Source organism: Odontesthes bonariensis, chromosome 9 (genome assembly GCF_027942865.1).
Source record: "Odontesthes bonariensis isolate fOdoBon6 chromosome 9, fOdoBon6.hap1, whole genome shotgun sequence".
Lineage (NCBI taxonomy): Eukaryota > Metazoa > Chordata > Actinopteri > Atheriniformes > Atherinopsidae > Odontesthes > Odontesthes bonariensis.
The window spans coordinates 15,095,504-15,109,382 of NC_134514.1; the positions used below are offsets into that span (position 1 = coordinate 15,095,504).

At 41.2% G+C, this 13,879-nt stretch overlaps 1 protein-coding gene across 1 annotated transcript in view; it reads right to left on the minus strand.

Moving 5' to 3' along the window:
* Positions 1–9,005, minus strand: part of LOC142388251 (rho guanine nucleotide exchange factor 26-like) — a 26,937-nt gene extending 17,932 nt beyond the window's left edge. The window contains exons 1-8 of the mRNA XM_075473292.1: positions 8,793–9,005; positions 6,789–8,313; positions 6,022–6,070; positions 5,758–5,900; positions 3,716–3,772; positions 3,186–3,346; positions 387–539; positions 96–225 (exon numbers count right to left, since the gene is read on the minus strand). Coding sequence (XP_075329407.1) covers positions 96–225; positions 387–539; positions 3,186–3,346; positions 3,716–3,772; positions 5,758–5,900; positions 6,022–6,070; positions 6,789–8,237 — 2,142 coding nt within the window. The 5' untranslated portion in view covers positions 8,238–8,313; positions 8,793–9,005. The remainder of the gene's footprint in view (positions 1–95; positions 226–386; positions 540–3,185; positions 3,347–3,715; positions 3,773–5,757; positions 5,901–6,021; positions 6,071–6,788; positions 8,314–8,792) is intronic.
* Between the last annotated feature and the right edge of the window lie 4,874 nt (positions 9,006–13,879).

Below are 13,879 nucleotides of genomic sequence, written 5' to 3' on the forward strand. Positions count from 1 at the left end.
AGAATCAGTTTGGGTGGTGCGATGAACCAAACTGTTACGAAATAACCAGAGTCTTGTAATTCCACAGCTTGTGCTACTGTGTGTCTTCTACTTACATCCATGAGCAGAGGCAGGCGGGTGATCCTCTGCATTGGCAGGATGAGGAAGGAGATCATGGGGAGGTTCCTGCAGTCTGGGTGGCCCTCTATTCTTGTGAGTACCTCCTTAAAGGCTGGATTCTTGGACCTGCAGGATGGGAGGAGGTAAAGACTGGGTCAGAGGAGTAATGACAACACACACAGAGGCAGAAAAAGAACAGTAGGAAGAGCCAGTGGCATGTTGGCTCAAATCTATTGCCGATACAATAAGAGCATCTATTTTGTGTGTGTGTTTGCTCGGCCACTCACACCAGCCTCTGCAGGGTTCTCTGCTGGTAGACTTCATTGGAACAGTATGTGATATAAGGATCAAAATTGGACTGAGCATGCTTGCAAACAATGTCGCTGATGTCATCGATGACGATGCTCCGTTGGTGCTTTTCCTCCAGTTCCTTAAAGAACCTAGATACGAAGGTAGGGGAGACAGAGGTCAGTATGTCAGGGACTCATACTATACAGCACAAAGTCAGAGCCATCAAATCATGAGTCATCCCCTTGAGAGGAAATTATAGGAGACACTGAACGATAGATACAAAGTCAGGAAGGCGAGAATCTCGACAAACACCTCACCTCTAAACCTGCTGTGAGATGACAAAAGGAACTCCCTGACACTTTAAATAGACACAACCTACCATTAAGCACAACACAGAGGCTTTTCCTCTTCCTGAGCACCACCAGATGGCCCGGTTTAACGGCACACCACTTGGCTAACTTCAAGAGAGTAAGTGATTTGCGTGCGAGAATCTAGGTGACAAACAGGAAACTGTTGCACAGACACAGGATGCTGCCCTTGACCAACTGGACCAAGTTTGAGCTCATCTGCAAAACTACATCTAGCACCCCATCGTACCCCAACCCACTCCATACACACATATGCACACACACAGCTTTGGCTATCCTTGGGATCCTATGTAACCTTGTATCCATGCCTGACACTGTTCTACTTAGAGTTATACTTCTAATGAGCGTGAGCACACAAGCAACAAACGCAACACGCATGCTGCCAGCACCCTCTGACCCATGTCCTAAAGGTGCATTTAGGTAAAGGCTGCACCCCCCTATTTAGGCTTAACTCGCTGGCATCAATAAGAGCAAGTTGTCACGAGAGAGGAGTCACTGGAGTAAATCAGGGTGATATGAACAAAAAAGTGCTAAATTTGGGTATCAAACATGAATAAAAATTAAACTAAATGGAGTTCTGACAATACATTTTGAAGATCAACCTTCACAGTTGTGTGGTCAGGATTTATGAGGCCAGTTGACGATTAGTGAACAAATCAAATGCAAACAGTAACAAACCTGCATATGAAATACTCAACACACTCATTATCACACGTAGACTACACAGGAGCCCACTGACAGGAAGATATTTAGTTTTTGTTTTGACGGGCTGAGCTTAAAGCCTTTCTGCTCCAAGCAAAACATCTCGTCTAACCAGTACTGTTGTATCTTACGATCTGCTGCCCTTCTGTGTATTTGGGTGGGGAGGGTATAGTTTCACATTATCGTGCATGTGCATGCGCTGTGTAAGACAGGGTAGTGAGAGATGGGCTGCAGCATGTAGAAACACAGGGTGGAATATTTTAAGAATTCACTAATTCCACCATGCATGCAAACTAGCAATGAGATGTGCAGTAATGTTCATGTTTGTATATATGTACATCCATATGTCCCTAAAACGCTGCACAAAGAAGATGAAGTCCGACGCATATGGTAAAATCTATGCAAGTAGTAAAATCTTGTTCTTTGAGAAAGGGGCTGCAAATCTGGTGTGGAATGTTTGAGCAAATCTTATGAAATATTGTGCAAATAGGCACTGAATGCCCTGCATTCACACACACAAACACACATAAATATATACATATATATATAGTCCCTGAAACTCTTTGAAAAGAGTTTCCACATTAACACTTTTAGCCCCCAACAGGAAAAGGACAACTGTACATCATTTCATGTTTAAATTCCTTAGTAACGGTCACAACTTAGTTCCTTTTGACGCTGCAGGAGGTCATTCCTGCCAGCAGAAGTAGCCAAACACAATATGAGCTTATAACGACTGTTACATTACGTACATTATATTTTCTCTTTAAGATGAAAACAGTATTTTTTCATTTAATTATATTTCGCTTAATTTACCCAGATTTTATTAATTCCCTTTGGATAGATCATTTTGGGATTAATAAAGTACATTTTCATTTAGGTTCATTTTCACTTACTGCATGCCTTTGGTTAAGAGCTGACACTTCAAACTAGAACCAAGGTTTTTAACATAATCAAAACACTTACATTTGTGTTAACATTTAACATTTGTGTTAAGATGCAATAAGACTGTGACTAAATGTGACCTGGACCAAGGGCTAAGTGAACATATGACTGCAGTAAAGATGAGCTACAACTTAGAATTCTGTTATATGGAATACGGATCAGACAATTTCCAAGAGGTCAGTTACATCCAAACTAAAAGACATGATCATAATCATATAAAAAAACCCGAGAACTGATGTCATATCTTAGAGTGACTTCACATGTAAATCTGAGAGAGTCCAGCACTGTAATTGCTGAGGCAGCGCAGATTTCCCAGTTCTCAGCTTTCAGGGCCTCTAATGGATGAAGTGTTTCCATCAGTTTATAGGTTCACTGGAAGTTCAACGCTACCTTATTCAGAAAAGTCACTAAACATGGTCGCATATACATGGGCTCCATAAAATCCCGACAGACAGGTGAACTCAAGAGGGCTCATTAGAGCAAAGTTTGGTCACTGCACCTTTCATAAAATATGGCCGTTAAATGATTGGCCGATCTTGACTTCTGTCTCACACACATACACAAGCTAAGTGTTGCCTGAACAATTCTCCTAACACTGAGCGAAAGTTAGAAAAAACAGCAGAAATAAATGCCACTTGTCATGAGCGTAGTCTACAAACTGAGTTGAGTCAAATGAGCAAATCACCAGTACAAACACACCAATCGAGCACATGAAGGAAACCTAAAAATGCCCACCAACTCAGAAACATAATGCTACACAATCAAATACATCCATAAACATACTTTTTGCTGGCTTCGCAGACGTCTGTGATGTTGGAAAAGAGATGGTGGTGTTCGGTCTTGGTCATGGCCCCTCTGAGCTCTGTGGAGTTCTTGAACATGCGGATCAGGATCTCAAGACTGTGGAGGTAAGAGTGCTCTGAGGAGATGACCTCAAAAATGGCCTAAGAGAAGAGGCAACAGAGATGAAACATGAAAGAAATTCAGGGTTTCGTCATCGCCTTAGGTCCTGATTCAGTAGGACTCTCTGAGGAGAGGGCTCTGTCATTATCATGTCCGACATACCTGCAGGCTTCAGTCATGTCTGGAATGTTAAAGAAAACCATCTAGATATTTGTGAACCAGTTTTTGTTCCCTTTGTCAGCATAAATAACCCAGAATGCAGGTTTCCTTTTATGCTCTTTTAATGGATTTTGTTTACAGAGACCGAAAGGACAGCGTCACTCCCCCAGTCCACAATAGCACATATCAACTTGTATCTGTGACCCAAACTTAGATTGTAACTGTAGTAGAGAGTAAAATGGGAATCCTACCTCTTGCCTTTTGCGTTCCTCCTGATTCATCTGTTCGGACAGGCCGCTTTTCTTTACCTAAACAGAAAATAACATTTGTGAGAAAAAAATGTGAAAAGTAACTGGGAAATCTCGTGAAGTCACGCTAGTTTGACAACTCAAAGTTTGTTTTGTTTTTGTATTTGTTTTTTTTTCTTCCTAAGTCAGGGGGCCCTCTGTATTCATCAGATGTCTGTGTGCTGCTGCTGTTGTGAGACTTTCGTGTCTCAGACTATCATCCCCTCACATGGACAAAGGAACACTTTGCATCTCACAATGAAAAGGGAGCTTTTGAATTGGGCCACTAAGCAGGAACAGAAGGATCTTCAATGAATAAACAGACACGACATGCATCTAGAAAAGAGACATTTGTTGGAGCCACAAAACGGAAAGTAAAATGAGCAGCTCTTGGGCTCACTTTGAAAGAGTAACTTGACTTTCAGCATATAGTTTAAAGGAAGTGTGCGTGTTGGTATGCAGCTGGTGAGACTTGGACCATAGCTATTTGAAAAAGATAGAAACAAAGCAATGTTTTGGAATGGACTGGGTGTGGAGGGCTATTGAATTAATCAGCCTGTGGCTTCAGTAGACTCAAGTAAGGTTGAGTAAAAAGCATGCCTGTTTCTCATGTTTCACCAAAACCAAATCCTGAGAGGTGTAAAGGATATTTTTCCTGGTTTCCACAAGCTTCTCATCCTGTTTTGCTTCAAACAGACAAGGAAGTGATACTGCCTCCTTCAGAAGCAGTGTCACTTCTGTATGAGTATCTGTCCCGCAGTCCTCAGCAAACACTGAGAGCAAACAAACCAGCAGCAGGTCAAACATCTCTTGGAGTTTTTCGATTTAATTTCTTTCAGACACACACCCGTCGGTTTAAGCATTTATTGACTATGCTTTTTCTTTAGACAGTCCACCCTGTGTAAGAGCAGATGGCTTGTGTAATAGCGAAAACACACCTTTGGGGCACCAATGAATCCCCCCTGCTTTTTACTACCCTGGGTGTAATTCACAGCACATTGTCATTTGATGCCATAAATTAAGAGGCATTTATAAGTTGATTAGTCACTGTTTCCTTGATCAGAAACCACGTGAGACTCACATGAAGACAACCTGTGCATCTGGTTCCTGGCTTCAATGGAACTAAACAAAATTTCCTGTCACACTATGACATTGACAGCGCCTTGCCAGCATTTCCAACAAAATGTGCAAAGTTTGTGAAAACACCTCAGTGTACGATTCACACAGACACATATTAAACACACATAGATCCACAGCTGTGTAGCAGCTGTGATGGAAAAGAAAGCTCACTGCGAGAGGATCGTGGTCAGGCTGGCAGAGTCACCCTGTGCTCACTTCACATCTGTGTCTTCGCTGATATAAACAAATGAAACGATACTCTTGCGATTGTTCTCTAGTTTCAATCTAATTTGCCATTCATTACAGTAAGTGTGCATACGCCCATCAATTTTGGAGCCACTTCTTACTGCCTCTGTCCCCATCTTTTACCCATCTCTGCTCCCTCACTTGCGCAACAAGTAAACAAACAGATGGGAATGCTTTAGAAGAAAAGAAAATGAGCTCATTCTCTTCCGATATATTCCTCTGTCTCTCCATTCCAACCCTTAACTATATTACGCAATGCGGAGCCAGCACACGTCTCACTACGGGCAACATTTTAAGCATATTTGCAGTCTGACGAGTACACAGAGTTTGCCAACACACTGGCATCAGGCCCAGCAGTGCTTCCAAGACTTCCTGTGGCTCTGGCTGACTGTCTGCCTCCCAGTCCGCCCGAGTCCTAAAAGAACTGCACTCCCTGATAAACAGAGTGGGGGGCACAGGGAAGCAGAAGCAGCTGGAGGATGGGTATGGAATGTGGCCAAACTGGTTATTTCAAGCACCGGAATTCCAAGACTACACAGCCACAGCAATGAGATCACGTGCAATGCAGGGTGTCAGGAAAGATAGAAGAAGAAAAGTGGAAGCTACCAAAACTCTTTGTGCGTTTGCATTTTATCTCTTACCACACTGAGCTGGCTCCAGGAGGTACGTATGGGTCTGTACTGCACCACGATGCCGTTATCAGGTTTGGCTTCCCTTGAATCGGCATCCTCATCGGAGTCGTTATGTAGGGCCTTCTCCTGGTAGTTCTGATACAGTTCCTCTTCTGAAATACAGTTTTGTGTTGAAAAAAAGGTCCTTTAGTCTTACAGTTTATGGGACAGGGAGCATGAATCGGAGAGGAGCAGACTATAAATTGGAATGAGGAGAAGGTGGCTGATTCTCACCCTCACTGTCAAAGGTCCGCTGACTGGTCAAAACTTTCTTATCTGGACTCTGAAAGAGAAACAGAAACCCCAACAAAGTGATATTATTAAACTCTGAGAGTCCAATCAAACATGAATGAAAAAAATGTATCAATCAATTGACCTGTCACCTGTCAATGACCCATCTGTGCACTTTTTTAGGACCTGCTTCACTGACCCCCATCTAATTACAGAGCCATTGTGTATCTAAGTGTTTATGAGTGGGCACAGTGTCACATTACATCATGTTTCCCAACAACCACATTAATTGTTTCCTTGTAAAGCTTTGTCCCCAATGTCTGCTGCGGCTAAGTTTGCTCCACAATAGTCAGCCTGTGTTGCAGTTTTACAATTTGGACTTTCGCCTTTGCGATACTGAAAGTCTGTGTCAAAGCGATCTTTGTACACAACAGTTTATAAAACCATTAGTGGGATTGTGATGAACTAAATCACGAAACCACAATTCGCTACAGCAAAAAGGAAACTAATCAGGCATTTTAAAGACTTGCTCTGCAGACAGTTGAATATATTATCATATTTCACGTATAAATTTGATCAAATTAACAATGAATTCTCCATAAAACTCCCCACATGTCTCATGAAAAAGCAGAAAAACAGCTTTTCATACAATCCCTCATATTGCTCCTGCTCCCTTAACCGTACATATGAATATTGTGTTTGGCTCTTGAGGGCATCCAAATACGTTATCACGGAATCCATCAGTATGATTGATTCATATTGACACCCACCTTATTTTTTGCGTTGCTTTTAAGTCTTTCCAACCCAGGACTAGAAAGCTTTGAAATCCTGGGGCTGGCAGGTTTTGGTGTCCCAGGGCTCGTAGGCTTGCCTGTTCCAGGACCAGTGAGGACTTTGGTGCCAGGTCTTGTTGAGCTACCCGGTGAAGCAGGATTATCCGCAGTAAGCCCTCTGGTGACAGGCTGGGACAGCCGATGATTCTTTGGGTCAACCGATGAGGGGTCCATGTCTACTCCACTTACAACTGCCCTCCGGTAAGACGTACTCCTCAAACCCCTCCTAAATGTCCCTGAGCTCTCACTTTCTCCATCTGCCCCTTCATTGTGGCCCCCTCCAGTAGAAAAGTAGGCTCCTGTTTCCACCATGCTAAGGGCTTTTAACGCCCTTTTAGAATTCTCCAACCCCAGCAGCCCTGTCAAACCTTGGCTTTGTGTCCCAGAGGGTGGTGCCTTGCTCTGCCGAATATCAGAAGCTAAACCTTTGGGGATGAGCTGCTGAGTGCCCATCTTCAGGGCAGCGGCACTGTTGGTGCTGAGGACAATAGGGGAGGAAGGAGAAGCAGCTGGAGAAAGTGATGGTGAGGGTGACGTGGAGGAGATAGAGGAAGAGGAAGAGGCATGTCTGGTGGCCTGCGAGGATGCAGGCGAGGATGTCTGAGAGGATCGGAGCTGTGCTTGCCCCCTGTCTGCTGGGGATGGGGAGCGTGGCGTCGGAGGATCTGAGGAGGTTATGGACGAGAACGAGGGAATGCTGGAAGTGGAGCTGTGAGAAGGGGTGAGGGTACACCGTGATAGAGGAGAGGAGCTGGATGCAGACGAAAGGGAGGACAATTCACAGTGGTTATTGTTAGGTGTGTGTGGAGACAGGACAGGTGAGGAACAGCTGAGAGAAGCAACTTCCGGGGAAGGTAAATCTGACCCGAATGTTCTCTGGTCTTCCTCGGAGCTTACACTGAGAGTGTTGGAAGAGCATCTCTGGAGGTACTGGGGATGCTTTTCAGACCATATGGATTGTCCATTTCTAGTCTTCCCCCAGTCACAGTCTCCATTACGCACTCGATTGTCTAGTGAAGCAGATCTATTATCCTCAGACCTAAATATGGACAGTGAGAAATGTCTGTTGGAGAGGTGGCCGATGCTGATGCTCCGTACAACTCGGTTTTTCCGTGAAGGTTTGTGTAAAACATGCTTTAACACCACTTTGTTGCTGTCCAAACATTGAGGTGTGACGACCAGCCTCTCAGCGGGCTGGCTCAAAGTGAAGGAACATTTGCTGTCCTCCACAGGGAAGTTCGTAGCTGTGACCCCATTTATATGGTAACTCAGGGGTCGCGCTTTAGATTTGCTTGAGTCCTGGGAGCTCTTGCTGTTGTCTGTGCGTCGTTTCCACAAAGGCATGATGTTGTTATTGGATAAATCTACATCATTGCCAATATCCATGGCTGTTATGCATCTGTTGCCAAACCTGTGGGTCCAAGTGAAAACTCAGCAGCCCTGTAGATAGCAGATCTTACCCCTTGAGAGAAACAAACAATAGGTCATAATCAAGAGCACAGAGCAGTGTCCAAACCCCGAAAGTTTACTCATTAACAGGGATTCAGTGCAGAAACTAGTGGCAACTTGACTCAAGACACACACTAGCAGGAGAGCAGAGTTGCAAACAGAAGGCAAGATACTGAAAACAGATGATAGGTCTTTTGTATTTGCTCATTGTGGTGAAATGCCCCAATTACAAGAACGAAGCTGGCAAGATATTGTTAGTAGCTAGCAATTACTGTATTGCCACAAAAAAAGAAACAATGACATGCTGCCACAGAGTTAAGGGTTTTGTTTTTATCTCTTTAAATCCTAAAATAAACTTTCTTCCATCTGAGTCCATCTCGATGAAAACACAGCAAAACAAGCTGGCACAATGAGAGAGATTTCAAGAGATTTTTCTTTTTCTCTTCATCGGTGCAACTAAACTGTTTTCCAGCAGGTTAAAGTCCAACTTACCTCTAATCTGTCGATCTGCTGCCAAATGCGGTCATTGTACCTGCGCTGTCGACAAGAGAGCTACATTCTTTGGCGGAACAACAGAAAATGGATTAAATGGACTTCCAGGGCTGAGTTAATCAAATTGGAGCTGAAGTTACAGAAGTTGGAGATCGGCTGGTGACTCGCGTGCGCTGCGGGAACGCGTCTGTGCGCCGCTGAGCGCGCCGGGGAGTTTCTATGAGCGAGAGGAGGAAGAGGAGGAGGAGTAGGAGTAGGAGGAGGAGGAGGAGGAGGAGGAGGGAGCTTCAACAGGAGGCTGAAGCAAACAGCAGTTCACAGGAGTCGCCACTTCAGCTCGCACATTAAAGGGAATTTCCGATAGGACACATTTTTATTTGAAATATTAAGACAATCAAGGTGCACAATGACACATGAACAACACCTGAAGGGTGGTAGAAAATGGGATAATTTAAACAAAAACACTGCTTAAAACTCTTTTCCAATGTAGCTACTGTAGCAACCTCAGAAAGGTATTGTCCAAGGAGGTGTATAAATGTCTGCTTGAAATATCACAGCACTTGAACACACCTGTAAAATCATTGCTAATCTCCGAGTTAAATTCACCTGCTGCTTTTTTGCGCCATCGTGTGTTCAGTGGTGCAATTGCAGCAGATTGAGACAGCCATGGTCGAAAAAATAGTTTACAATTGGTACTCGCACATTGTTGAGGGGTGGCAGAAAAATGAACCCCCCCCTCATATCTATACACATTCACGGTCTCATGTGGCAAAACTGGGGCACTTGATATCTGGAGAAAATAAGGGACCTCGAGAGATTTATGGTGTTTCATTTCCGTTCCAATGAAATAGAATGTGTTTTGCAACTTGTGACTGGTTATTTCATGCACTGTTTTTTCTTTGTTTGTTTTTTTTGATTGCACAATTCTGTGCGTGACAAAAAGTTCTCATAAAATAACCCCCCCCCCCCCATGCAGCTTCATAAACAGATTCATGACTCACACACACACACAAAAAAGTAGATGTTTGGCCACTTAGTCAATTATCTTTTGTACTTTATGTGTTTGACCACTATGGGGCGCAATTGTAACGTGGCAATCACAACAGCCGTCATGAGACTGGGGGACTCCCAGGAAATTTAAAGAAGTGTATCATTATTCTGCAAATTGGCAGCCAAATAACCTGAGAGCAAAATGGTTTTAGTCACTGCTGTCAGCATGCTACGTTCTCTATTTTTTTCAATTCAGTGAAAGATAAAGAAAAATCCAAATTTATTCCATAACCATCTGTGAGTCAGCCTATTTTGTTCATTTTAATCTACCTTCACATGGTTGTCATGTGAACTCAAGAACCCCTTCATCAATACTACCACGTATGATAATACATGTTATCTTTATTAGAATTGAATCTGTAATACATTCAGCTTAGCACTATAGGCACTATATTAATTAAACTAGTAGGCTGTAACAGTTTAATAATTGCTTATCATTTCCATTGCTGTTCCAGTTCGCAGCTATACTACTACTACAGCTACTACTTAATTTTCGCAGCTGGTCATTACATTTTCAACTTTTTGTTTAACCAATAACTTAATTTGTGTATCAATGCATCATTATCCAATTTTGTCCATTCTTTTATGTCGACAAAATACTTTCAAACTGTTTTAGCTAAATATTTTAACTGTATGTTGATGTCTGTTTAGTAATAAACTGCAAATGTCAATCCATCCTGTTGGCTAACAAACTATCCGCTACACTTTTAGCTAATTATTCTAGTTTATTCATGATTTTAACTATGAATTTAGATTTTTCCATTTTGTTTAGTAAACAAATATTAACCTTTTATCCATACAATTAACTGAAAATTACAGCCACAGCTACAGACTTTTAGGTTAAAATGTTAGCTTGTTTATAAGTTATTGTTGAACACTTTAAACTTTAAACCAAATGTCTTAGCCATAATTCTAAGTTAGCTCACGGTTTAAACAATGTTATTTTCATTTATTTTATTCTATCTGGTTTGCAATTCTATTTGTAGCATCAACATCTCATTTTTAATTGTTTTTAGAACGTTATGTATTCCTTTTGGCTGTCAACTGCTTGCTGAATACTGTTTACTTATCTGCCAAAACCTGTTCAGGTATACAAACAGGCAGGTTCAAAATGCTTCACAAAGGTTTTCACACAGTCAGCTGACAATGTTGGGAAACCTTTTCAAGATGAAGAGGGGAGAAAAAATGTGAATCAAAATGTAAGGAACATATTTTTCAATAGGTGTCATAATTGTTATGCTGATTTATGTTGTTTAGGTGATCTAACAATCACCCACACAGTGTTGTCATCCCCAGAGAAATGCTGTACAGAGGAAGTCCAGCAGCCTATCCTGTTGCATTGTTTAAAGGAGAGTTCCTCAGGTTGTGTGGATAAATGAATAAACAATTGAATAAATAAATTGATGAATAAATAAACAGAGACTGGAAGACTCGTGAGTCATCTATGTCAGCAATCATCTAAAGTTAAAGACCTGAGGTCCGTTTCACAAAGCAGGTTTAGAGAAAACTTTGAGTTTATTAACTCTGAAATGAGGGAAACTCTGAGTTTTCTATCTCAGAGTAGATCAACTCAGTTGATAGTTCAGGAATAGACTCAGAGTTTTTTTTAACCTGCTTTGTGAAACGGACCCCAGGAGGGCCCCATACCTTCCTTTAACTGTAAGCCTTTAACTTTTATTAGGAGAGCAAAAGACAAAACACTCCACATGGATCAATAAAGAGGAATGAGGAAAAGAACACAGAAAACAATATAAGGAGTAGTTATGCTTAGTCGAGTATTAAAAGAAAAATGTTCAGTTTGCAGAGCCAGCATGCTAAAACTCTTTCAGACTGAGCTTATTTCTGCAGTCACTCATGATATCTATTTTTGTTACTCCCTCAAATCACAGGGCCGATAAAGCAAGAACATTAGCTTTGTCTATCGGCGTTGGCTTCTGCTTATCTGTACAAATTCTGCTTCAAAGCAAGTTGCCAAAAAAGAGATGCTCAACAGCAGTTCAACAGCATTGATGCAAAGCTGAGAAGAAGCCTGAGAGGGAATGTGAAACTCGTGCCGTTAACAAAAACTTATCATTTTATTTACTGAAAATCACCATTTTAAATTAGAAAAAAATGTGTCTGCTGTAAATATGCAGTACTTGTGACGTTTTCAGCCAATCAGCAAGAAACAAAATCAATTAAAGAAATCTATGAGACATTAGATTATAAATATCTAAAGTCTTTAAATGGTGAGATGAACTGGCTTATCGGGATTCATTGAATCACTTTCTATAGTTCATATACTATAGATTCTATAGATCATGTATCGGTTCATAGCCCCTTAACCTAGACCAGACTGTCCATAAACACCTCCGCAAAGTAACACAAATTCAACTAAGATCAGTTGTTAAACTGTTTTGAGTAAATTCTGAATCTCAGTCTCTATTGAAAGGTTAAATTTTTTTAATCTAAATGGGACTAAGACTAAGTAACACATTTCAAAGACACAAAAAAATACTACATTATTCGTTTATTTCTTTATTCAGTAAACTTGTTAGTTTACTGAATGTGGTTCCTTGTGTGGTTAGTACTTTTCAGCTGGAAAACAAATTCATATCACTATATAAATTAAAGTTTTTTTTTTTTTTTAAGTTAATGTCCAAATTTGATAATATCTTTGAAAAAATAATACTCATAAAAAAACATGAATTAATCATTCTGAGGGTTTGTCCAGGCATCTGATTATTACTCTCAACTGCTAATTAAAATTAATGCAGCAGTAAATTTTATTTAAGCGGGAATTTTTTTTCTTTTTCTTACTATGGGAATTTACATGATGCACCTGAATGCAACACCAAGGCATTAGGAAGCCACAAGCTGTTTGATGTTTCAGTCATGATTAAAGATACCATGTGCAACCAAAATAATACCACTGGGTGCCACACTAGAACTGCACACTAATTGCAAACCAAACTCAGCCAAAAAACGAAGCATAAAATATCTTTTGAGGCTTATAAACTAGCTCATGTATCTCCATATGTGACCTATAAGGACTCTGAGTGTAACTCTATTTTTGTGAGTTTCTTTTTTTAACTAAAGAAGGTGTGTTATTCATAAAATCCACAGCGTAGCTTGCTTCGAAAGGGACCCTAATGCATGAACACACACAAACCAAGAGTTTAGGACCAGGAAATACGAAGCACACAGAGGAGAGAGTTTGCACGCTGTGCTGAAAACACCAGTTCTCAGCTACATTTTGACATAGTAGGTATTCGTCGCAGTTATATTAAGATTTAGATTAGTATACACTGGAACTTTGACATTGTTCGCCAATAGTTCAATCTATTCACAGAAGAAGAGGGGCAAGCACTTACATTAAGGATTTTCCTTTGCTAGTATGGCCAGTAAAGGTTACATACAAGCCTCTGATTCCCCCAAGTGACGTGTCAATCAAAAGCTAACCGTGTCTGTAACATCTTGGATATTTTAACATCAGGCCTTTTAGAATACAAGGCGAATTATGACAGAGAATACGTAGCAAATATGGCTCAACTGACAGCTAAGTTTGTCAATGTTTTCTTTTGTCGCAGTTGTTGGCATTGATTGTACCTGCTGTGTCAGTTTAACAAGCTGATGACCCACCAACTGGCAGTTTCCTTGTGGGGTTTTAAATTTGTTGTAACAAAGCACTGTTCAGAAGTTCAAATGCTGAAGTAAACTTGATAAGTTCCACCTCAGAGGAGTCGGAATATGTGTGGTTAGGTCTATCAGTTTTGCTGTGTTTCTGCACAAAATAGTAAAGAGGGTAAAAAGAGACCGCTGTATCTCCCCTCCTGACTCAGAGATGCATTTCAGTCACGACAAGGTTTCTTGATATGTAAGTTGTCATTCTTGCAATCTTCTGCAGTCATAAACAAACCACCCTGTTATTCACCGAGGGTCACAATCCTGCTGATCTTTATTCATAGAAGGTCAGGTCAACAGTGTTTTTCTTTATTTATCCTCTATCACAGCTTTACTCCTCTGATTGTAGTCATAGTAGCCACTAAATTCCCCTT